At 32.6% G+C, this 27,283-nt stretch overlaps 1 protein-coding gene across 4 annotated transcripts in view; it reads left to right on the top strand.

Moving 5' to 3' along the window:
• Positions 1-462: 462 nt before the first annotated feature.
• The window catches only part of LOC128222935 (uncharacterized), a 43,428-nt gene continuing 16,607 nt past the window's right edge, over positions 463-27,283 (top strand). For 2 of the 4 annotated variants that reach the window (XM_052932119.1, XM_052932122.1), the window contains exons 1-11: positions 463-529; positions 8,878-8,933; positions 10,264-10,297; positions 10,470-10,495; positions 11,468-11,501; positions 11,676-11,701; positions 14,572-14,634; positions 15,836-16,148; positions 17,305-17,420; positions 19,150-19,241; positions 24,834-24,864. In XM_052932119.1, coding sequence (XP_052788079.1) covers positions 17,410-17,420; positions 19,150-19,241; positions 24,834-24,864 — 134 coding nt within the window. In that variant the 5' untranslated portion in view covers positions 463-529; positions 8,878-8,933; positions 10,264-10,297; ... (4 more) ...; positions 15,836-16,148; positions 17,305-17,409. Of the gene's footprint in view, positions 530-8,877; positions 8,934-10,263; positions 10,298-10,469; positions 10,496-11,467; positions 11,502-11,675; positions 11,702-14,571; positions 14,635-15,835; positions 16,149-17,304; positions 17,421-19,149; positions 19,242-20,816; positions 20,863-24,833; positions 24,865-27,283 lie in introns of those variants that run through there. The other 2 variants (XM_052932120.1, XM_052932123.1) reach the window with 2 other exon arrangements.

Genomic DNA, 27,283 nt, shown 5'->3' on the forward strand with positions numbered 1-27,283 from the left:
CGGACAAAGCAAGTACATTTTGGCAAAGCGGACAAAGCAAGTACATTTTGACAAAGCGGACAAAACAAGTACATATTGGCAAAGCGGACAAAGCAAGTACATTTTGGCAAAGCGGACAAAGCAAGGAGATTTGGGCAAAGCAAACGAAGTAAGAACATTTTGGCAAAGCGGACAAATCAAGTACATTTAGGCAAGATTGGACATTATATTGTTGATTTTTTAATCAGTTTTCACTGACTACAGAGAACTAAACCAATTAATTCACTTTTTTTCTAATATCGAAAGCATATGTTTATATTTGATGGCCTATATTGATCGTTTTCGCACATGAACCAAATAATATCATTGGAATGTCATTTCAAAAGACTATTTTCAAGGGTATTTTCATATATACCTGGTCCGTTGTATAGCTAAATGCAGGTTATATTAAAATATATCCTGTTTCGTTTATGCATACAGTTGCAAACACTAAGTGCGATCAAATGTTGATCGGCTTTCACATAATGTAGAGGATCTTAGAGGATTATTCGTAAGTTTGTTTTTTTCATTGTTTTATTTTAAAGATTCAACAGAATATTTGTTTTATTTTTGTTTATAAATAACTAAAAAGTTGGCTAATAGGCTTATCAAAAATATCTGAAAGCTTTTTGCATACATGCTTTCAACTCATAGAAACTCTTACGAATATGTATGTGGATTTGCTAATGTATCATTTAAGAGTGTGATTCGAAAAAAAATGTGAATTCATCCAATCTGGAACGTATTTTTGGGATCCATAATTAATTGAACATTTTGAGGAAAAAAACTGAGTCTTGCAGGTGAAGTGAAAACAAAGAACGCAATCGCAATATTAGAGAGTTTCAAATTATTACATATTTATCTAGGATAAATTTTGTAGAAATACTTTGTGTACAGTTGAATTTAGAAACACCATTTAGCTCCAATCTTTAAACAGAATAATGGCGTATAGTTTTTTCAATATGTAATTATAAAATCATATCTTATTTTTTCATGATGCACCATCAGGTTAAAAAAAAATAAACACATGCAAGTAATATACGAACTGGTAGACAGAAAACTGAACTTGTTTATATATCTTTACTAAGCATTGTCCATGAACAAGAATGTTTTTAAGTGCGTTGACAATTTATTGATCGTCATACTTCTGTTCACATCCAGACGTTTTACAGCCTCACCAATCAAAATAGTAATTTTGAATTAAAGTAAGGAAGGAAAATGTTGTTATTGTTCTAAACTTATTCTAAAATGAAGTTTTCGTTTCGTAAAATCTGCGTCCTAACACCAGGCAAGCACATCGGAATTTGAAATTTCAAATTATAAACGCCTAATCACTTGTGGAATGTAGCTAGGGGATTTGCAGTTAGTATTTTTCCAAAAGTGATTGAAATTGGAAGCTCACAAAATCGTAGTATTTTCAACTTATCATCAATGAATTAAGTCGAGATTTGTCTCTTCGTATAATCTTAACCTTATCACCATTGATTGAACTTGGAAAATTGACACTCGATTTACCTACGCATTACTTAACACCATTTAAGTAGCGTGAATGTTTGCAGTTCGTAGTATCCTCACCTTGTTACCAGTGAAGTAGCTCGGTTGTTGGCGGTTCATGTCACAAACACTTTGGCACTATTGAAACTTGGAAGTTGGCAGTTCGTATCATCCACGCCTTGTAGATAGTGAAGACGCTCGGAAGGGTTGTAACATCCACGCTTTGTCGAAAGTGAAGAAGTTCGGGACTAGGCAGTTCATATCACCCACGCCATGCTACCAGTGAAGATAGTTTGAAGTTGGCAGTCCAAATCATCCATGCCTTTTCACCAGTGAAGAAGTTTGGAAGTTAGCAGATCGTATCATCCACGCCTTATCACCAGTAAAGTAGCTCAGAAGTTGGCAGTTTGTATCGTCGACGCCTTGTCGACGGTTAAGAAGCTTGGAAGTTGGCTGCTCGTATCATCCACGCCTTCTCGACGGTGAAGAAGCTTGGAAATTGGCAGTTCGTTTCATCCACGCCTTGTTGAAAGTCAAATTTGGCAGTCCGTATCACACATGCCTTGTTACCAGTACAGAAGTTTGGAAGTTTGCAGTTCGTATCATCCACGCCTTGTCACCTGTAAAGAACTTCGGAAGTTGGCAGTTCGTATCACTTAAGCATTTTCACCACCGAATAAGCTCAGAATTGGTAATTCGTTTCATCCGCGCCTTGGCACCAGTTAAGAATCTCGGAAAGTGGCAGTTCGTACATCCCACGCCTTGTCATAAGTGAAACATCTCGGAAGATGGCAGTCCGTTTTTCCCACAGCTTTTCTCGTTTCAAGAGGCTCGGTAGTTGGCAGTTCGTATCATCCACGCCTTGACACGTGTGTAGAAGCTCGGAAGTTGGCAGTTCGTATCAATCACGCCTTGTCGGCAGTGAAGAATCTCGGAAGTTGGCAGTCCATTTATCCCACGCCTTGTCACTTGTGAAGATTCTCGGTAGTTGGCAATTCGTATCATCCATGACTTGTGACTAGTGGGGAGGCTCGGAAGTTTGCAGTTCGCATCACCCACACATTGTTGTAGTCAAGGAGCTCGGAAATTGGCAGTTCATTTCACCCGCCTCCTGTTAAAAGTGGAGCTTGGAAGTTGGCAGTCCGTATCGCACATGCCTTGTCACTAGTACAGAAGCTTTGAAGTTTCTAGTCATTATTATCCACACAATATCATTAGTGAACAATCTCGGAGATGGCAGTTCGTATCACCCACGCAGCGGCACTAGTGAAGAGGCTCGGAAGATGGCAGTTCGGGTTCTTTCGCATTGTCGACATTGAAGGTAGTTTAAAGTTGGCTGTTTGTATCACCCACCCCTTTTCACCAGTGAAGTGGTTCAGAAGATGGCAGTTCGGGTAATCTTAGCCTTGTCAACATTGAATAATGTTGGAAGTTTGCAGTTCGCATATCCCTCGCCTTGCCACCAGTAAAGAAACCCGACAGTTGGCAGTCCGTATATCCCTCGTCTTGTCACCAGTGAAGAAACTCTGAAATTGGCAGTCCGTATATACCACGCCTCGTCACGTGTGAAGAATTTCGGAAGTTGGCAGTCCGTATATTGCACGCCATTTCACGTGTGAACAATTTCGGAGGTTGGCAGTCCGTATATACCACGCCTCGTCACGTGTGAACAATTTCAGAAAATGGCAGTCTGTATATTGCACGCCATTTCACGTGTGAACAATTTCGGAAGTTGGCAGTCCGTATATTGCACGCCATTTCACGTGTGAAAAATTTAGGAAGTTGGCAGTCCGTATATACCACGCCTTGTCACGAGTGAAAAAGTTTTGAAGTTGACAGTTCGTATGATCCATGCCATATTACCATGGAAGTATCACCAAAGTTTAAAGGTCGTATTATCAACACCTTAAAACCGGCACAGTAACTCAAAAATTCATCCTATTATCAACTCCTAACTACAGTGAGAATAAAATTGAGTGGCAGCTCGTATAAACACCTTGTTTCTGATTGGCTGATCGAGTCGAATATCAGCGCAGTTGCCATCAATTATGTCATATGTTTGATGTTGTTTTAACCAGTGGAAATGTGGTTAAAGTCCATCATTTTCAACAGCTGCTGTTGTCTTGTCCACGAGACCTGTATACAGACAAACACTCATTGACAGTATAATTTCTTTCAATGCGACTTAGCATTATACAATGCATACAGACAACATAGCCACTATCATTTCGGCAAAACTATTTACACTAATTCATCAAAATCGTATATAACTCAAGAAATGATACACAATAACGATGAAAAACAACAACAAATAACGTGTATTTGCAAATATATTTTGTCTATAAACGAAAATAAATAATATTATAAATGACTTCTTAAAAACTTAATACGGAGCGAAATCAACCAGGAATATATAACTTAACTGCCAAAAATCTTTCTTTAGTATGCAACATCTGCGCGTTTATGATAGGTATCAAATTCGAAACAAAATGAAAACATTATGTAATCTAGAACGTTTTCAGCTCTTAATTTATGTCGAACACGAGTGGAAAACACGCAATCATAAACGATGCAGGAGTTGGATGACAAAACAAAACATTCTACTGACATTGGAATTAGTAACCGCTTTTCCTCTTGTCAGATCTCAAAAGAACAAAAAAACAAGCATATATTAAAAAAAAAACACACAGGGAAAAAATAAATAGACAAAAGATGCAATTAACTTATTTAGAAGTTAAAAACAAATTGAGGATGATAACGTCATTTCTTTAAAATATTTGTGACAATTTGACATGACATCGAACATTTTTAATTCCTAATTAGCAGTTGTGATATTTCAATGACGGTTCGTTGGCTAATCTCGCATCAAGATATTTGCGTAGGTTAAGATGTTTCTTTAATCGTATTTAAAGAAGTAGTAATTTAGTTAATGACTTAGACAAATATTTTATTATTGTATTTTATGGCATACCAAACACATTCGCATTGCTCAGCCTGACTGGCTTTTATCAAACGTTTGACTTATACTGATACCGGATCTTAGGAATGCGTTTGAGGCAGTTGATACCAAAGGTATTCGATATGATACTTCATTGAAATATTAAACAGAAAAAGCACATTCAAGTCTGCTTTTTTGGCATAAGGGTATACGGCTTTATGACTTTACGCTAATTCAATTCAAGTCAGTTTTTGGTTTACCTGTTCTATTTTCAAGTGGAAGCCGTGTAGATCATTTAAAGTAATACATAGAAACTGCGTTTTGCCTACGATTGTAGAAATATGACAATATTAATCGCAATTATAAAGTAATTAGTAATAACTTTCAAACAACAAGCATACCTGATAACACTCCTCCTGTATAAGGCACAAACAAACAGATGTCCAATGAAATTAATGAATCAATATAATTATGTTTTACAACAAGGCATGCTTAATATCAGTTCAGATTAGACAACGCTAGTATAATTTGCTTAGTAAAATGGTAGTGGTTCGTATGATAAACGGCCAATATTCGTTCAGTGTGCATCGTAAACTTATTACTGGAGTGTGTTTTGGACTTTTTTATGATTTTCGAACATTCTTATACTATCGGATAGAACTATAAATAAATATTGAGTAATCAAAGTCTTAGAGTATGACATTCAGGTCATTTAGAACCTAGCTTTTTGCAAATGTCTCAGGTATTGGTTATCCATAAATTGTTAAATCAGTTTGCAAAGCAATGAATAAGATGTAACAGTGATCACCGGTTATTTGATGTCTATTTCTACTTTAGAAAACGTCAATTTCCGTTAAATCGTCGATAAAGTTTCTAAATTAAACAATTAAATAAGAAAGAAAAATCAAAACAAATTATAAGCAATCCTTAAATTAGTTGTGTTTTACACCATTCTTGAACAGTTACCAATATCTAAACAGCAATCGACACTCACTTTGATAAAAAAAACAGGCGTATAAAAGGTCGTCATCTTCAGAATTCTGTACTAAAAACAATATTTGAACCACCATCATTGGATATCTGTTAATCAGAACGATATATTAAATAGTTCATTGAAAGAACATAAGATTTGCATTGTTATTCTTGAAATGTTTTCAAATGCGGCACATTGCTTGTATACCTACCTTTTCGGTTGCAACAGGTACTCTATTCCCGATACTTTTCTTTCACTGGAATATGTTCTGAACTGATCGGACTCATGAAATTTGATTAATTATGTTTCCAGAAAGTTATGTTTTAAATTGTCCCACAACATTTGCGGTGAAATATGACTATAGATCGGTATTTAACATCAGCCGACCTAAGGTGATGATGAAAAATGACAATTACGATTGACGATTTACATTTAGCATGGAATAATTGACTGATATGGAGGGCTGATACTGATAAAAAATTGAACTAGGGCAGAATAATATCTATAAAGTAACAAGGCCATTTGAACTAATATGTGTTCATTTAAATAACAGTTCATTTCCCTTGATTAAACCCTTGAGTTACAAGAGGGCCAGAATGCGCCTGCGTCGGAGCCTGGTTAAAGTTATAGGGCAATTTTAAATTTTCACTTTTCTTAAAAAAACATCATTCAATTCACTTAATACTTTTTACAGTTGTTCAGGACTATCATACAATGAGGTTAGATAACCCCATAGTATCCTTTATACAAAAATGGCCTCAATTTGACCCAGAAACAGATTTTTTTTGGGGCAAGTTGGGATTTTTATTAATAAGTTCTATATAAATAATTTGATTCACTTAATACTTCACACAATCGTTCATTACCATCTCAAAATGAGCTAACGTAACTCCATATTTCCCTAATTACAATTTATGACCCCTGATTGACCTACGACGTTTGGTAAATGTTTATGGGCAGGTTATATAATGTTTAAGGGCAGGTTATAGTTTTAAGGAAAGTAGGGAATTTTAATAAAAACTTGAGTACCCTTCATTTAATTGACTTAATGCTTTGCACAATTAGTGACGACCATCTTACAATAAGATTGCATAACTCCATCTTCACCCCGAATACAAATGCTGGCCCTTGATTTACTTCTTCTTTTATTTTATATTTTTATTTCTTATTTATTTTGTTTTGACAGGAATACTTTTGCATAATTAGCCAGATTTTTAAAAAGGGATAGATAGTTATTAGAATTAATTGCGTGGTTGGGCTGGTGAGAGGGCAGCGTCAAAGACACCTTATAAATCGATTTATTTAGCAAGATTTGACATATAGTGACCAAACTTGGTACATAGGAAGAGTGTATCGATACTTTTCATGGAAATGCGTTTGAGGCCCCTCGGATCAATGTCAAGATCAATGTTTCTATTTGTAGAACAAAAGTTGGTATTAAATAACTTAAGTAAAGGGTCAAATTATTATAAACAATAATACGCATCCGAAGATGTTACGTTAATTGGATTTGCCGAAAAGCAGTTTAGTAAATTTGGAAGTTGTGGTGTAAGTATTAAACATTTTAACCAATGCCATGCAAATACACTATGATAAACGACATATAACTATAGGATTGTTTTTACTATTATTTTATCTGTTTCAAGGGGTATAACAATATGCGATACGAATCCCGATATATTTTACAATACCTTAGACCTGTATCAAGATATATTGCTATAAATTTTGATTAATTGTATGACTTATTTTCTTTTCTTCAATAATTATATAAATTAGTACAGAGACAAGACCAGGAGTCAAAATATAAACCTCATTCAAAGGCACAGGGTTAGTGCCAATAGCACAGAACAGCAAAACGAACAGCAAAACGAACACATACAAACCCAGAAACATGGAATAAACGCACAAATTCCTCAAACAACACACTATACTGTAGTATAAAAGCTATTGCAGAAATATCGGAAAGAATGACGTGTTTGTATACTGCACAATAAATATTTTTTCTTTATCACTGGACACTTATTTATCTGTATCATATTAAAACATGTGTATGTCAATTGCAGGTTTGTACAAAATTTATTAGTATTGTTATTACTTTGTTGCCAACAGAGGATCAATAATCCAGTTGTTTAAGGTTACCATGCAGTACAAATAGGAACGCACTTTGAACGGAAGGACGCACTATAACAACACATTTATATGATTATGATCGAATCAAGTTTTGGCTTTAATTATTTCTAGGCTTTATTTATAGTATATCTGCCATTGCCTTTCGTTTAGAAAACTATTAATCATAAGCAAATATAAAAGGTTTAACCAAATCGCCAAATTTTCAAAGGGGAGTAACAGCCTCATAATAAAACATACCGTTACGCTAAAACAGCTGCAAGATTTTTTATGCAATGATTTTTGTTTTATCGATGAAATATGCAGCCCTTTTCTGAAGGTAACTAACACGGGAAAAAACGGTTTAAAATGCAATGTTAGAGTGCGAGTGTGTTATCTTAAAGCGTACTAAGGAACGACTTTATTTATTTTCTTTACAATGCACTGCTTATGTTTAAGCATACAATCATCTAACGTCAAAAACGATATGAGATTAATAAAACGTTTTTTTAATCTTCACTCTCAAAAGAAACAAACGATTCATTAAGGCTCAAATCAATACTCAAATTTGAAATGTTAAAATGATAGTGAAAACGTCAAAAATGACCAGAAAAAAAACGACAAAGAATTACGGCGAATTATATAGTTTTGAGTTTTTTTTGTCTTTTTATTTCATCTTGATACATGCAAACAAATTTAACATTGTATAAAGATATCAATTTTTATTGTTGGTGTTGAGTTGTTTGTCCTTTTATTTTATGTAATTACACACAATACATGCAAACAAGTTCAACAATGAATAAAAGTATGAATAAAGATGTCAATTGTTATTATTGTAGGCAGAACGATTGCCGAAATTCTATTCTAGCCTACATCAACGAAAAAGTCGTTAAAACTAATAGTGAACAGAAGACAACAATTCGAATATTTTAGCATTTTTGTTATATCAAAGCAATGTAAGTGTAATTGTATTTGTTGAGAGTTTTCCTTTCAATTATTTACATTTCTCTGTGCTATAAACCGTAGGAAGGACTTAATTAATTATTCCATTTGACAAGTAACACATGATGCAGCATCGCTATAGATATGAATACATAATCAACATATTTTATTTTCCACAAAATAACAGAAGAAACGTTAGTAAAATTATTAACCGTGTGTGTGCAGTGTGTGCGTGTGTGCGTGCTTGCTTGCGTGCGTGCGTGTGTGTATGTGTGTTTCAAGTTAAATCAAGTGTACGCAAATGTTTACCGATCCTTCAACCCAACTCAAACACCATATGCACAAGTACATTTATCAAAACAATATAATTCGAAATGATTGATATTAATTGTGTTTTTGTTTTTAGTCTGATGGAATAGGTAATTACAAAAACATCCTCGAGGACTGCTGTTAGTGAACCAGGTGTGTATGCGCTTATTACTTTTTTTACTAAGATGAACTATGCGATACCATGAAATCGTGTCTAGTTAAATATAAAGCACCGGAGTGAAAACAATATAAATTGTTGTTTTTCTTGCCATAATTAAACACAGTTATACAGTAATATTCAAAATTAAAAAAAATAAAATTGAATAATGTTCCACAACGGGTAATCTGCTCGTCAAAATGTCCTCATTCCCATTTACGAGTTGTGCTAGTTTTGGAACACTATGGATTTACCCTTTTTGTTACAAAAAACAACATATTGCATATATAAGTACGCTATAACATAAATAAAAACAGACAACAGAGAAACACATATAAATATATACGTAGTGATATTTATAAACAGTGGCTTGTTTCGTTCTGAATGTTCTGTTACGGAATAGCATTAATATGTTTATGAACAACTTTGCCTTATCGTTTAGAAAGTTCGAAGGTCCTTTATATCAAACAAAAGCCACATAATATCTAACATGTTTGTTATGTAGCATCCGCTAGGAGCTATTTTCAATGTTTGCTCAACTCAAACAGTTGTTGAGGTGGATGGATCGGCCGCCCTTTGGCATACCTTTCTATAGTATTTTTATTATACAAGAGAAACGAAATATTTTTGTCTGTTCACAGATAATATGAAACATATTTGGTTAAGTAGCTGAACGTCTATGATATAAAACTGTTTGTTCAAATAGTGACGTTGGGGTCATAATTTGCCGCGAACTAGGGCTGATAGTATCTATAAACTGTGAATCCGGCACAAATAAACAATACAATGTCGTTCTGCCTTTAGTTTATCCATAGCCATTTAATTTGACGACTGGGGTAAATGTAATGAGAATAGTCATCAAGAAGGTGTTAGTAGTTTTTTATAAAATAATACAATTTGTTCACAATAATGCAAATCAAATTGTAGTCAATCAACTAACAAATGTTGAGCAAAACACATATCTTATATTAGCATCTTTATTTGCTTTTATCTTGTCTGGTTCTTTTTCGGAGAAAACGGGCTTCATAACCCGTTCAACATTTTCGTCATTAACTTGATACGGAAGTTGCAAGTTGCAATGCTCATTTATGTAATACGGCCTCTGACTCTAGCTTTCGATCCTTGGCGCTTTTGTACCAATCTTTGGGTGGTATATTTCTTGAAAAAAACGTCATTTTTCCATTCCATCGGTCATATCGTTATGCTTATAAACAATCGTAAAATGCTCGGTTATGCTTGCATCTTGTGATCGCTTTCATTTAAATAGTATTTTCACTTGATATTCTTCTTCATTTATAACTTATAAAGCCATTGTTATCATTCCAGGGCCACATAAGATTCCTCCTAGGATTAAGGAAAAGTAAGTATGCAAAGCAATCGTCGTTGTCCTAATTGTAAACGGCGTTTTTTTTTACTTTTTAATAGAATGAAACACGCGTCAGTGTATAGAAAATTTAAAAAAAAATTGTATAATTCACATGGTATTATTTTAGTTTGTAAAAACCAAATACATTCCTATGATTTTATTTCAGTGTGAAATACAGCAGTATTCAGCAAGGTTAGTTTTAACCGATTACTTACTTATAACATAAAATAACATCATAGCATTAAGATACGTGCGCAAGTTTACGACCATCCAAAAACTGTGTATGGCTGGTTGTAACTTTATATTGTGCCGAATAAAAAAAAATTCTCATTACACAACACAATTAATCACACACATACGTAATATAAAACAAACGATGTTAATTATGTAATGTTTATTTAAGAAGTGAGAATGGTGCCCATGCAGAAAATAATATACATTTTTATATTGTTTAACAAACTGATAAAAAAGAAAAGAAAACACCAAAAGGAGAGATCAATGTTTAACTTAAAAAAAAAAATATTAACAATTAAATAGAGCATTTATAGAATACGAAAAAGTGGAAAGAAAAAAAAATACTATAAAAGGGGGTGTTGCTTCAATGTAATTTTTCTTTCAATACATGCCATTTTTGCTCGTGGACTGTTAATATGTCATTCATGAAATCAATGCAATTTCATGTTCGACTTTGTATCGCAATCCTACGTAGATTTTGAAAGCTGTAAACGTTGAAGTAATATTTCCTAACTTCATAAAGTATATAAAATATTTCAACAACACAATCAAGAAATTGATAGGACGACTAAAAGTCGATTTTTGAAAAAAACAAAAAAAAACTTTTGTTTTTAATATTTAGATAAATTGGGATATTTATTGACAATAATAGGTTTTTAAGATTGTTCGGGTGGAATATTACTTGAAAAAAGCGTCATTTTTCCATTCCATCGGTCATATTGTTATGCTTATTAACAATCGTAAAATGCTCGGTTATGCTTGCATCTTGTGATCGCTTTCATTTAAATAGTATTGTGCTGTTAAAATAAATACAATTTTATCGCTAGAAAACCTGTCATCAAACGGACAATTATTATTCTAACATGTGACAGTTTTTCACTTGATATTCTTCTTTATTTATAATTTATAATGCCATTGTTTTGATTCCAGTGCCGCATGAGATTCCTCCTAGGATTAAGGAATAGTAAGTATGCAAAGCATTCGTCGTTGTCCTAATTGTAAACGGCTTTTTTTACTTTTGAATAGAATGAAACACGCGTCAGTATCAAGGAAATTTAAAAATATATATATATATATTCTTCACATGGTATTATTTTAGTTAATCAAATACAAATACATTCCTATGATCTTATTTCAGTGAGAAATACAGCAATATTCAGCAAGGTCAGTTTTAACCGATTAATTACTTATAACATAAAATAACATCATAGCATTAAGATACGTGCGCAAGTTTACGACCGTCCATTAACTGTGTATGGCTGGTTGTAACTTTATATTGTGCCGAATAAAATAATTTCGCATAACACAACACAATTAATCACATACATACGTAGTATAAAACAAACGATGTTTATTATGTAATGTTTATTTAAGAAGTGAGAATGGTGCCCATGCAGAAAATAATATACATTTTTATATTGTTTAACAAACTGATAAAAAAGAAAAGAAAACACAAATAGGAGAGATCAATTGTAAACTTAAAAAAATAAACAAATATTAACAATTGAATAAAGCATTTAAAGAATACGAAAAAGTGGAAAGGAAAAAAAAAGACTATAAAAGGGGGTGTTGCTTATAATAAATGTAATTTTTATTTCAATACATGCCATTTTTGCTCGTGGACTGTTAATATGTCATTCATGAAATCAATGCAATTTCATGTTCGATTTTGTATCGCAATCCTACGTAGATTTGGAAAGCTGTAAACATTGAAGTAATATCTCTTAACTTCATAAAGTATATAAAAGATTTCAACAACACAACCAAGAAAATGATAGGACGACTAAAATTTGATTTTTGAAAAAAATAAAAAAAACTTTTGTTTTTAATATTTTGACAAATTGGGATATTTATTGACAATAATAGGTTATTAAAATTGTTTTACAAATTTTGTACAAGTCTTAAATACCAAAAAAAATGTGCCATTGTCTCTTTTTATATTCTAAACAGAATTGGCATAAGCTGGAATTTGTGAACTTGTATTGATAAAGGTATCTGTGTTTGTAAGTCTAGGAAATCAGAGTTGTCTATGGTATCAATATGTTTTATCTCTACAAATCTATATAATTCCTTTGATCTGTAATCAAAGATATGTTGGACAAATATGATACCTTTTGTATACAATTTATGATAGTATACACTTTGTTCACTAACCTTTATGTTGGAATTGTTCCATAACATTGTTTAAAGGAAAACGCCTATATGCAGCCTTTATTTATATGCCCAAATGTTTTGACAGTGTATATAGAAATTGTCTGTGGAAGATTTATAAAAAAAACTTGGTTTACGGGGCAAACTGTTTAGATTTATTAAAAACATGTATGAAAATATACGAGTACAGGTACGATTCTGCAACCTTTTCTACGATTTCTTTGATATAGCTACCGGCTTGAAGCAGGGAGAAATGTGCTCACCTTTGTTATGGGCAATGTTTATCGAAAATCTAGAAGTTTATGTAGCATCGCCAGCAAAAGGAAATTGTTTTATTTCATTGTTATAAAGTTGTATACCTTTGATAAGTTTATTATTCTGTATTGTATTATATAGCAGTTCAATACAAATTTTGAGTCAAATTAAGGATAGTATGTGTTATTTTATGACTAAAATTGTATTTGAAGCAATAAAATTTCAATATGTAATTGCATTCCATTTTGAGGTGTCCCGGCAATTGGTTTGAAAATGTCTCTTGTGCACTTAACTCAGGTTAAACTTGTAGTTTCCGTGTGAATGTTTTACCTCAGCATCCCGTTGTTAACAAACGCAATGGCATAAAAAAATAAACAAATCTAGCCTATCTGCAATTGAATAATTGTGACACACTTACCGTGTTACTAATGATGGCCCGTTGATGTCTTATTCAATGTCGAAGGAAATATACAAAATAGTATTATACTATTATATGAGTTAGTTCCAAAAACCTTTAATAAACAAGTATCGGTATAAGAATCATCATTATCAATACATTCATACATCGATTCCATGAACCCACGGTTGTTTGCAATAGTGATACATATGATGTCTAAATTGTTTGATATTATTATTGAGAATTCTCAGAAAACTTTGCTACTGTATGTTTTCACATGAAACTTAATAGCAGTTAAGCAGGATGTGAGTAAAAATCGAGACCTGTTTAGAAGAAAAAGAAATGTAATTAAATTTAAACCGTGATTTAAACATTTTGTTATGCATTTTATGCAGTTAGTTGTAGGAATGTGTTTATTATTATCATTCAACACAACTTGTAATTTAACATTATAATCAATATGATGTTTAGGTACACCTTGTTCATCGACTTATTTGATACTGCATAATTCATAATTATGCCTTACATAAAAGTGACAATGTTTTTGTATTTAGGCTATCAGTTTAATTCCCCAAACAGTTTACATAATACAATTAATTATGGAAACACAATATTTTATTATGGTACTACCATGTCATATAATAATGTGATAAATAAAGGGATTGATAGACTTGATCGATTTCAGCAAATTGAATGACTTTTCCTCAGAACTTCGGAATAATTGTATTGATGCAAGAAACATCAGCATGAAAGCTTTTGTAACACGATAACTTTTACACGAGAATATAACAAATAATTAAGCCATTATAATTTTCATTCTTTTAATTACTAATTAAGTATTGATTAATGACAACATATGTTCGCATTGTGCATATTTCATTAACTACAATGTTTTCATGTTTCATGATAATTATTTTAGAGATGAATTTTGTTCATTAGCGCTCAGATTGTTTTGGTCGCATGCAAATACAACTCGAAACAATTATACATGGAAATATGATATTTGTTTGCAACCGAATGCTTTTCTCACCTAATGTTTGCATCCAACCAAATTATGCCCTGCGCCTGGATAAACGCGAACAGGTGGCTATAAAACCCGTACAAGTGGAGTTGCAAGTATATGTATTAACTAGATTTTTCATACTACACTATTTATTTTAGATTAAATATTTGCTGTTATCATATACCTTATTATACTATATTTTATTTGATAGTAAATTTTATATTGTAGGCAAACTCGTGTGGATATGCAATTTCGAGCAAGCACCCAAATCGTTAAAAGCCATGATAGAAAGTATGTGATACACTTTTTTCTTGTTCATATAACAAAATTAAGCCAGAGCTTTACATAATTTATGTTATATTCTGAACTGAATAAGGCATGCCTTTCAATTCCTTTCACGAGTGCTTGCATGTTATTTTGTCAAAAACAAGCATCAGTAAAGTGCTTTCAATATAATTCCAATTTTTACCAATTGTATACCAAGATAATAATTAAAAATACTATTCTATAATTTCAAACTCATTTCTACTGATCGTGAATCAATAATCGCCCTAGGTATTTAATGTTAGGATACGATTTTTGTTGCGTTCTCGTTTCAAAGAGTTACCACTCAGTGCTCTTTTGTCTTAACATAGAGTTTGAAGGCGTTAACAAACTCATTTGATAGCAACGATGACTTAACACTGATGTAAACTGTGAAACAAATCCATATGGATGTGGTCGTTTACATATTCGATGGCATCACAGCAACGATGACTTAACACTTATGTAAACTGTGAAACAAATCCATATGGATGTGGTCGTTTACATATTCGGTGGCATCACATTTTTGTTTGCCCTTATAAGAAACAGTTGGTGGTGTACTCACCAAAACGTACGTGATTGACAGGTAACAGTCATTCTTTGTGGCAATTCTTATAAATGAAGCTTCGAATTTTAAAACTTAATGATGTTCTAATAATATCTGTCATTGTTAGTTTTATAATAAACGGAACAGAACACAACTTATCTTATCTTAGTCGTTAACCAGTTATAATACTTAGGAAAAGATCAGTGTATCTCATGTGGTCCTTAATAAGCAATTGTTTTAATTGTGTGTATTCAATCATTATGAACTTTGCATAGGATGTCGATGTTTATATTTTATGCCTGAAAACGAAGAAAAGAAAAAGTTGGACATTACGGTTTTTTTATGTTTAATTGTTTAACCATATAGTCTTTTGAAAAATATCTTTCCTTAACAGAGCAGTGTCTTCATTTTGGACAATGTTGATAAAAGTTTGTATTTACTACGTTGCAAAGTCTAAAAAGGATTTAAATGACCAACAGTTGACAAAATATGATTAACATTCCAGAAAATGATGTGTAATTTCGCCAACTGTTAAGCCAACGAATTCCAGTTGCTTTTGAAAGTAGCCTGGTTGTCATACAATTTGATATATTTATGTATTTTTACAGATAATAAGTTTAAGTGCAACGCTTTTATTTACAGATATGTTTGCTCCATGTAAACCAGCATTCAAGAAACAGCATCACATGATGGGGACTTATCCGGGCAAATCCTGCAAATATCAGATAGAGTCTGAATTAACAAAAACAGACAACACCGATTGCTTCATTTGCATAGTTTCCTCGTACGGCAATTATTACAATATTTGCTATGAAGGAAAACCGGATCGGGACGAGGAAAGTATCAGTACACTGGTAGATATTGACAACAACCTTCCGGGCATCAATGCGAAGCTGGAAAACAAGCCGAAGATTTTGATTCTCGATTTGTACCAGAAAGGTCAAAAAAAAGTTTGGTACGTAATCAATTTTGTAAAAAGAACTAGTTTTACATTAGGTACATGTACAAAAAGGAACACTGTAAAAATAAAACAAATCGAATTATGCCGTAATTATAATCATAGCACTGAAATGTCTCTGTCTAAACTGACAATAAAAAGAAACTCAATGTCATATCCGTACAAGACTTTTGTCATAATTTATATTTTAAACAAATAGTTCAATCCCTTGAACTAGCATAAGAAAATTGTCCGACAAGTCATTACAGTTTTTCTTAAGGTTTTCAAAAATGGCTGACTTTAGTGTTCTTACTACGCTACTGGATTGTTAACTTTTGATATTTAAGACTTCGCTCTTTAATACATTTTTTATTCCTGTTTCAACTATCAAGTGTACATGATTGTGTTGTACAAGTGTACATTAACTGTATCAATTGTCCCAAATACATGTTTAGTGTCGCCCCTTTCGTTTAATTAAGTAATTGCAGTAATCCATTTTAACTGATTTGTTTTTTGTTTTTGTTTTGTAACTATGATTCAGTAGATTTCAAAAAAAAAACAAAACAAGACATACTAGAATGAATTTTCTCCCACTTCAGATAAGTAGATTCAATAATTTAACCATGCTAGAATATAAGTATCTTCCATGGCCTCAAACCTCGTTTCCGCAAAACATCCTACGATCGGGTCCAAATGAACTCATCTTACACTATCGGCCATGGAAGACACTTATAATCTTCACACTTCATAGGTTGGTTTTACTAGGCACTAGGTTTTTAAGTTTGTGATGGTTTTGATGGGATGCGTGTTTGTTCAAGTCAATGTGCCGACCAAAATAGCACAGTAATAATGTTAAATCATTTCTAGGTGTTTGACTCTTGTGACTATTTTTGTATCTCCACATATTGTAATAATACCTATTTAGGTTATATGATGCATAAGATTCTTATCATGTGTTTTCAATAGTGCTTTGATTAAACGCTCTTCAAATACATTCATATAGTAGATTCCTTACAATAAATTTAGACATTTTAGCTACCAATGAGCTATCTTTGACCACTAAAATAGTTAGCTTGTCTGCCCCTTTTCGTTTATTATCTCTACAACCCATGTGAACAATATGAACAACATGACATAGGAGTTGACATATATATGTACGTTGATCATTTCGTAGAGCGACAGTGACGTGTTCAAAGTCCACAAGGACTGGCTGATTGTCTTGGTCAGGCATGAAGAGAGTACGTTCTTCATAGAAACATTGAAGAACGAAATTGGTGAAATGCATGACAAGTAAGTATCTTTTGAATCAATTTCATAAAAAAACACACTGCCATTTAAACACGATGAAGCAGGGCTGTTTTATTGTTTTATTAATTGAACGGATTACAAATCAAGGAATAAAAAAATAACAGTATCGCCGTATTCGACAACTGAAGATTACTAGTCCACTGGATACTCATGATATTAATTACCTCCTTTTGTTCGGATCACAACGTTTTTAATTTAATGTGTCTGTATGATAAGTATTATGATAACAATCAGACGAATTAAAAAATAAATGAAATAAAAAAAACGTTGCACAGTGAGTAAAAACGTTCAAAAACTTGTTGTTTGTAATATAAAATATATTGATAGTATCTTGTAGTTGAGGGAAAGCTCTGTAACTGTGATTGTGTTGTTAAGTACTAATAGGATACGGCAAATTATTTGTCCTCTGTCTCATGCTTAATTACACATTCTCTTTTATCTGTCATATAAAGCAACATCAAATTTACAAAGAATATCTGATAAATGGTATTTTAACGTAAAGAAGTATGCGTCTTTATATACAACGTGTTTTTCTTGTAAATATTGAGGCGGTCACTAAGGAGTTAAAACAATAAAACATTAAAAATGAATACAAATTAATTTTAAGAGTAAAATAGCTGTAGTAAAGGAGATTTTCCGGTGAATCCGGCTTGCATTACTTTAATGGTTGTTTATAAGTATAATCCTTGGCCGAGAGTGTAAGACCCCAATCCAAGCGTATGGTGTTTTGGGGAAACGAGGTTTACCAAGTTTCCGCAAAACACCCTGCGCGAAGGTCGGGATGAACTTTTCTCCCACCACAGATAAGTAGATCCAATAATTTAACCAGGCTAGAAATTATTATCTTGTCCACGGGCGAAGATAAAATGCCCGTATGGAACTCCTTTTTAATGGTCGCCGCACTGTTATTACTTCCCTTGTAGAAGTCTGTCGTAATAGGAACTTTGTCTTGTGGCAATATTTAGAAAGCTAGTTAACTATTTCTCGCTTCATATGTCGCCATACAACATTTTTCTCACACCTTTCAAGAAATATTGCGTCACTTTCATCTTTCACTCTCGGCCATGGAAGATACTTATAATCTTAAACGAGCGGCTATGGTAGATGCTTTTTCTCCCTCCTCAGTTTAACAAAAGTAAGTAAAAAATTATTTTTAGCTGGAACTCTTTTGTGCTTAGCGAAAATAAATGCGCATGAATATGCGATAATTCGTGGTTGTCATATATATGCGCGCAGTGATTCAAATGATGTTAATAGTCAAATCGGTCTCTAAATATTTCTAAGGAGAGTGAATCATTATTTCTGAAAAGGTGCATGAAAACTGTTTTATGGTGACATTTGAAGCGAGAAAATAATTAATTAGCCTTCTATATATTGTCACAAGAAAATGTTTCCATGATGCTACAGACAACAGTCTTTTATAAGGGAGGTAAATACAATGTGGTGACCATTAAAAGGACGTTCCATACGCGCCCTTAGGCAAGATAAGAATTTATAGCATGGTTAAATTATTGGATCTACTTATCTGAGGTGGGAGAAATATTTTTCTCTCGGGCTTACTTTTCATACAAAGTGTTACCCTTCCCCCTCACACCATGCGTCTATTTATGCCAGACAATTGACCCGTGTTTCAAGGCACGGAGTTAAGTAAGTTAGCATTGACGATTGTAATTATTAAAACTAATGTTAACTATTTCTTTCTTTCTTTCAGACTCGACCTTGTTTCAATACTAGAAAGAGTCAGATGTAGAAATGAAAAAATGAAAATAATCCATCGGATGCCACGAAAGTTCTTCTTAAGCGGTATATACAAGCACTATAAATCATTGAGTTACGTAAACCACAGTTTTTAAGCGCTACAATATAGGTTGATGCAAAGAAAATTGGCTGCATGGCCACACATGCCCAAATTGAAAAAGCGCTAAAATACGCTAATTTGTTATTATCTGTACACAAATCATATGGCTGTTTTTGTTTTGATCATTTATGAGTTAAACATTAAAGTGCATAAATAATTTTATTGGCATCAACCTAAATTGTTCCTTTTTAAACAAAGTTTTAATATAAAGTGTTAACACATATGTTACAAAATATTGCAGGTAATTATAGGGGTTTGGTCCAGATAATAACATGACACTGTGCACTAATAATTAGCAAAAACCGTTTCAGCAAAATCTAAACGAAGTAAAACTTTCGCTAGTATGTTCATGTACCTTACAAGATGTATACATGTTCAATTTTTGCCATAATGAAGAAAGTAGTCAATGTGAATTAGGAATGGGTTGCTTCTTCAGTATATATGCTACACGTATCTCCAAATTTATATTAGCAGGCGTAGATACACCTTTTTGGACTATAACGCAGCTGGGTATCTTTAGTGTGTGTGTTATGTCACCCTATGAGTGCCGAGTCATGGCCCTTGATAATGTTAAACTTAGCATTTAAAGCATGCACTTTTGTGACACGTGGATGTACAAAGATATGTTAGCCAGAGTAATGAAACTTATAGGGGTGTGTACAAGTATTTGAAGTTATATACCAGGTGTCATTCGCTCAAAAAAATCCGTTAAGTGTTTAGAGAATACTTGTTTATATCAGTGACATGTCGATTTTATTTCATTCAGTGAGCGTCTAAAGTTATATTTTAACGAGTGGCATGTTTAATATAAATATGAGATTTCGGTGATAATTCATTTTATGCCTCCGACGTAGGTTTAAGCATTTGTCATTTTTAAAGCATTCCATTTTATAAATACACACATACCGAACAATGAACATGAACAATACAATCTGCTCTTTGAACAACACAGTTTTTATGCAATTTGGGCACAAAGCTTGAAAAAGTGATTGCAATCAATAAATTAATATTTTATTAAGTGAGCCATAGACAAACTCGCAATCCGTGTTAATACCAAACTTTTTGGAATAAAAATAAAACATTCATGTTTCGAAGTGTCTCCTGGTTATATACGTGCAAGTAAACACGTTTTAACTTGTCACTGTCACTGCTGTTTGAATCTTTTGTATTGGCGTTTCTTTTAAGAGTGATCGACCTAAGAGACTTGGGAATGGCGAATTTTGATGACCGGAACATTTGTTTTGCTTTGTTAAAGGCTTAATTTGCATTGATTGCTGATGCTGTTAATCATAAATAAATGTTCGAATTATTGTGAAACATTTGGTGTGCATGAAGTAAACTAATGGACATAAATATATGCGTGTTCCGATCAGCTTGTCTTACCTTCCGGATTAATCATATAATGACATTTACCCGTGAACGAGCTCTTTTGGAAGAATGACGATTATCGCACCTAATAAAAAATGGTAGGCTTTTGTGTCTAGGTGTTAAAATTATTTTTACTTTTCGTCTACATTACAGATTGTTAGTGCTGTGTTTGCCGATTATATTCTTCAATTAAAAAAAGTATGTAAATTAGTTAAATTTCAATGATGTTTCTTGACAACCAAGTCTCGTCAACGTATTCGTTTCTGTATTTTGTTTGTAGCAGACCTCTAAAATATGTATAGTAAAAATGTTCTATTCAAAGTTACTAATATTATAAATAGTTAATTATTAATTATCAATGGGGCTTTAGTTACGTTACCACAAGGGGAGTAACTTCAATTGAAGAATGACTAAAGAACAAGGGAGACAACTCCGAAAAAGGAATTTTTCATTTTTAAAAACATTTACATATCTAAATCTTAATTCACAGTTTTAAAACAGTCAAAAATCAAGTCAATTTCACTGATAAATATTTATGAACCACCTGAAAGCATACAATATAACGCTTTTAACCTGATTAGTACAGAGCGTACGTTAACGCGTCGTTAAATATGAGGTAAGTTTATTAACACTAGTTTTTAACGCTTAACTGGCTTGTCCCGTAATACATCTTTTTATCAAAACATTCCTTTTTCTAGATGGCGGACTGCAATATTTATTCTGAATCTGAAAACACTGGTTTGGAAAGACTTTTACACACATATATAGAAAATAGAAACATGAACGATTGTGTAAATAAGAAACAATGGTGTATAGAACTAATAAGTAAATACTCAATGTCGACAGAATTTAAAAAAAAAAAACACGAATGTATACGTGTTTTAACATCTTAAATGACAATTTCATTAAAGGATTGATTCTTATTTTTGTGTGCGTTCGGCCGCGACTATGCAAAATCGCGAGCGAGCATTCAAACTGCATGAACGCACAAAAAATACAAATCAGTACTTATATTTACATGTTCCCTTTTTTTTTTTTTCGACTAATAGCGTTTAAGAACAAGTCTTTAAAACAAAAATGGGGAACAACGTGTAGAGCGAATGTAAATGGTCATAGCACTTGTCGCCCCTGATGTTTTAGCCGGGCGTTCTTTTTATCCTCCGCAAAATAAATAGTCCATAAGTAATTTGCAAAAGAAATAAATAATCAAATATTTGTTTTAATCATATGGTGGTTTTTAAAAAAATGTGGAGGTAATAATGATTTTTGTTGTAAAATATTCATTTTAATTAAGAGAATTTTCGATACATTTTGACTCCTGTTTTACATGACCTATGTGAGTGGGTATAAAAAGGGTTCATGGTGATTTAATAGATTACTTCCAGTTCAAAAAAAAATTAACATTAAATTTTTGTTTTGTTGTCTTTCATATTTTACGAAGATATTGAAGAATTGTGATGAGATATTCTTCTCAAATTGTCGACATTCAGATGTTGTTCGAATTCGCGAAAATACATAACAATTTGACAGTCTCCAATCATTTCATGTTTTTAATGTAGACAATTTTATCGCCAAATTCTATCGTAGAAAAATATTCATTGTCAGAATCCGATAATGGATCATACAATTGTTCTAGAAAGAAATCACCAAACTCAGAATCATCAGCCATGTTTGTTTTAATTGTGTTGCAGACGAACCGTAGTAAAAACCGCGTCAGTTTTAATCTGTTTTTGTTATTAGTTGAATGCGTATTCTTTTGTTATCAAATGCAAAATCCAGCATTTTTCAAATGATAGTTCTAGAAAATAATATCTTTCATTTAAAGTATACGTAAAACAACAAAAGAAACAAGTCGGCATTGAACAGAACATGTGTCCTGCTATATTTAGCATTAAAGTAGATCGCAGTAAGATCACTACGTGCGGTGATTCAGCAGCGCCCAATCAGAGCGATGCATTCTTGCCAAACTTCGTCACATGTGTATGAAATAGATAGGTAACCTGCACTTGCGTTAGTTTGACCAGTTTCGTCGATAAAGGAACCCTATTCCTTACTAAATTCAACCATCGAAGCTTCTAGGACTTTATTTGGTCCTTAAGGGACCATATTCCCTACACAAATAAACCATCGGGTGCCTGAGAGATTTGTATTCATTTGATGTTATTCTTCATTAAAAGTCATGCACCGTTGGTGAAGGTCAATTTTGTATGTTACTAAAATGGAAAAAAATACTGTTTTCTTAATATATTTGTTCGAAGTATATTTATGTTGTAACGTATGTTATGCAGATATATTTATAGGTAGATATTTTGGTATTGCCCTTTTTAAAGAAAGAATTATCATGCTATAATGTTAAAACATTTTTATCATATTTAAATTAGTGACGTTCATTTTAAACCAGCATATAATATAACTTTAACTTGACATAGATTTGTTAGAAGCGAATAGCGTGAACGGTTTATGTTCGTATAACATAGTTTACTTATGTTGCCTTTAGTTATAACAATGTCTTAGTTAACATATTGATATACCTATAGACTTTCGATGGCCCTTCGAAATCATAAGTTCCATGATATTTGGCTTAAAGGAGACTGTTTGAGCATTAGAAAACTTAATAACAAATAAATTATGGTTGTTTTGTATTTGTTTCAGTTATATCTGAAATATTCATAAATGTTGATAATAGCAAGCTGCAATATTTACATGGTAAAGGTTGTTTTTCGCTGAATTATCAAATCTCATTGAACGTCATTTGGAGTTTACTTTGCCCTAGTTGCTATCATTTGAATTTGAAATGACACTTTTATTTAAAATCAATACATACACATGTATAACAAACATACATTTTGACATACATTTTGAGTGATTAACCTCTAACAACTTACTAAATATAGCATTAATGTAAATAAAAGGCAAATGATAAAAGTGGAATGAAATGAGAAGATTGAAATTCCATTATATACGTTCATGTCAGGAATGAATCACTTACATGTTTTTTTATAATAAATCATGAACATATAAACATTACTCTTTATCATTATATAGTATAAACATGAACATCAACAACTGAAGAAAAAACAACAAGAACATAAAGCAATATAGATATATGCCTTAAAATATGTCCGATAAGTCTAAAGTTCTCACACGAAAGAAAACATTTAAGAACTTGTGTTGGAAACAATTTAGATGTAATATTAGAATGGAACATATTTATAATTAAATGTACTGTTAATATTATTTGTTTAAATTTACATCGGTACAAGAATCTCTGAAAGCAAAATACATATGTGTAAAAAGGAATCACAATATACCATACCAATGGATATTGGAAAAGAAAATTTATTGGTTAACATTCTGGACCAAATAAAATTGGAATATTTGAAATATATAGATATGCTTAAATGTGATAACCGCGACAGATAAATAAATTCGAATTAGATATTATTTTATACATTTTCATTGCCGGTGGCGCCAGTCTAGATATTATGAATGTATATAAATCAGCAAAAATTAGGATAAATGTGTTCAGATTCGAAGCTTCAAACATATAGACAAACATGACCGTGCAGGTTTCTATCCCTCCAAAGGGATGGATAAGTAATATACCGCATATTTTGAAAATTATCGATATTGCTGTAGTGTTCTTCTTATTAACTCCATTATTTAAAAACGACAGCAACATAACAATGTAAAACAAAAACAAACACACACAAACACATGCACACACACCCACACAAGAAAGTATACACATTAAATACAGAATACATATTTTGGAGTTTTCAATAATTGTACCTATAGGAATTCAATTGTCACATACGAAAATGTTAGTCTTACGCATCCAATTTTGCATTGTGGAACAGTATTAAAGAAAACGTATGGTGTCTGTGATATATGCATGTGTATTGATTTGCTGGACAAATAAAAATGGATCTTTGTTCAAATAACTCAAGAAATTAATCAAAAACAGGTGAAACATTGATGAAAAGTGATGAGTGCTATTTCATTAAATGAGCAAAGTATTCCAACAAGTGTGTCCATTGCTTATTCTTGTTGTTAACCTTCCACAGTCCCTCACTGTCTAAAATATCGAGTACAATACCAGCCATTTCTCAAACCTGTAAATTTGTTTATCGAAAATATACATAATTTCTAACATATTTACTTTTCAGATGAATTGGAGTCGATAGAAACAAATAATATGTAAGTACTTACTGTTGCTGAAGTGTATCAACGTTAGTCTGTATAACTGAAACTAGCAGAACAAACAGTAAAACTATGCACCTCTTATATGAAATAATGAGTAATCTTAACTTACTCATTGTTTTAACTATTATAATAATTTGACCATACAATTATGCCTATTTATAAATCTATTGTGAGGTCAGGGTTTATGGGACAATGTCGATTGTTCAGAGAGAAAACATTTTTCTTCCACCTCAGATAGGTAGATCCAACCATGCTAGCAATGCTTATGTTGCCCACGGGCGAAGATAAAATGCTAGTATGGAACTCCTTTTTAATGGTCACCACATTGTTATTACCTCCCTTGTTGAAGGCTGTCGTCTGTAGCATCATGGAAACCTTGTCTTGTGGCAATATTTAGAACGCTAATTAATTATTCCTCGCTTCAAATGTCACCATTAAACAGTTTCCACGAACCTTTCAAGAATAAATGCTTCACTATCCTTATGTTAAGATGTATTTGACTATTAACATAATCTAAATCACTTTGCGCATATCCATGACAACCACGAATTATCGCATAGCCATACGCAATTATTTTCACTAAGCACAAAAGAGTTCCAGCAAAAAATACATTTTTACTTAAATTTGTTAAACTGAGGTGGGAAAAAAAGTATCTACCATAGCCGCTCGTGGAAGATAGGTTTATCCCGACCCTCGCTACGTTCGGGTCGGAATGAACCTTTCTCCCACCTCAGATTATAAGTATCTTCCATGGCCGAGAGTGTAAGATAGGTTCATTCCGACCCGAGCGTAGGGTGTTTTGCGGAAACGAGGTTCTGTTCTGTTTATCTTTTATTTTTTTGGTATTGTTTTGGCGTGAAATATAAATCCACATTTCTGAAAGTGTTAATTAATGATATGTTATATGTATTGTTGCCATAAGTGTTTCAACAGGTTAAAATGATATATACACTATGATAAACAAACCTAGCGTTTAATTCCGTATTAAGTAGATTGATTCTAGAATGTTTCAATCAAAGTACGCATGGAACAGATCATTGAATCGTAACGTTAAACGCATGAGCTACAGTGAAAGAACTATCGAAAACCAAGCTGTTATAAATGTTATATGTGTAATAGTTGCCACTATGGGACATTTCAAAAACAACACCAAGGCTTTGTTTTGTTTGGTAATTAATCTTGAATGAACTAGGACTGTTTATATCACGCTAATATAACCAGGTATGAAACTACTGTCAATTGTTGACTGATAATATGTGTGTTCATCTTCTTCTGTTTTGTTTCGAAAAAGAAAAACAAATATTGTCAATTTCTTTGGGATACGATAAACGACCATGTGGCCTCGAGAAATATAAGGTGATTATGATAATGACTTGTTCTGTCAAATGTGCTCACTTGTTTGATATCAGTACAGAAAATTATAACGGCTGCAAAAGTAATTAATAATAAGAACGATCGATGTACTTCAAATGTTGCGAAAACTTGCACTTGTCAGCTCGACTTTTCGAAGAATAAGGAGGGCTATACTCCTCGCCCCAATTGTCGGCCTTTGCGTCGGCGTCTGCGTCGACGTCCGGTTAAAGTTTTAGTGCAAATTTGGATTTTCAATTATAAGTTCAATACTCTTCATTCAATTCACATAATACTTCACACAGTTGTTCAGATCCATCACATAATGAAGTGAGATAACACCATATTATCCTTTATACAAATTATAGCCCCTGATTGACTATGGAACTTAAATTTTAGGGCAGGTTGGGATATTTATTAATAACTTCTATACCCTTTATTCAATTGACTTGATACTTCACACAGTTGTTTATGGTTATCACACACTGAGGTTACATAACTCCATATGATCCTAAATAAAGTTCTGGCTCTTGATTGGCTTAAAAACTAAGGTTTAAGTTTTAGGTTATGTTAAAGTTTAAGGGCAGGTTGGGATGTTTATTAACAACTTCTATACCCTTCATTCAATTGACTTAATATTTCACGCAGTTATTCAGGACAATCACACAATGAGGATAAATACTTCTATATTATCCTTTATACAAGTTATGGCCCCTGATTGACTTACGACCATCTTAAAATATATAAAGTACTCCATTTAAACCCTAAATACAAGTTTTGTCCCTTGATTGACATTTTATCTTTTGATTTATTTTGACAAGCACATTTTCAACTTCTTAACCAGATTTATAGTGACCAAACGTGTTATAAAGGAAGATGTATTGCAGACCTTTCATGGGATTGCGTTTGAGGCCCATAGCATCAAGGTCAAGGTCAAATCTACTATTAATAGGAAAATGGTTGGTATTGAATAACTAAAGTAAAGGTAGACATATTACTTGGTATATATAAATATTTTATAGATACCTTTCATGAGATTGTGATTAGGGCCTCAAAGAGTTAT

The sequence above is a fragment of the Mya arenaria genome, chromosome 17 (assembly GCF_026914265.1).
Source record: "Mya arenaria isolate MELC-2E11 chromosome 17, ASM2691426v1".
Classification (NCBI taxonomy): domain Eukaryota; kingdom Metazoa; phylum Mollusca; class Bivalvia; order Myida; family Myidae; genus Mya; species Mya arenaria.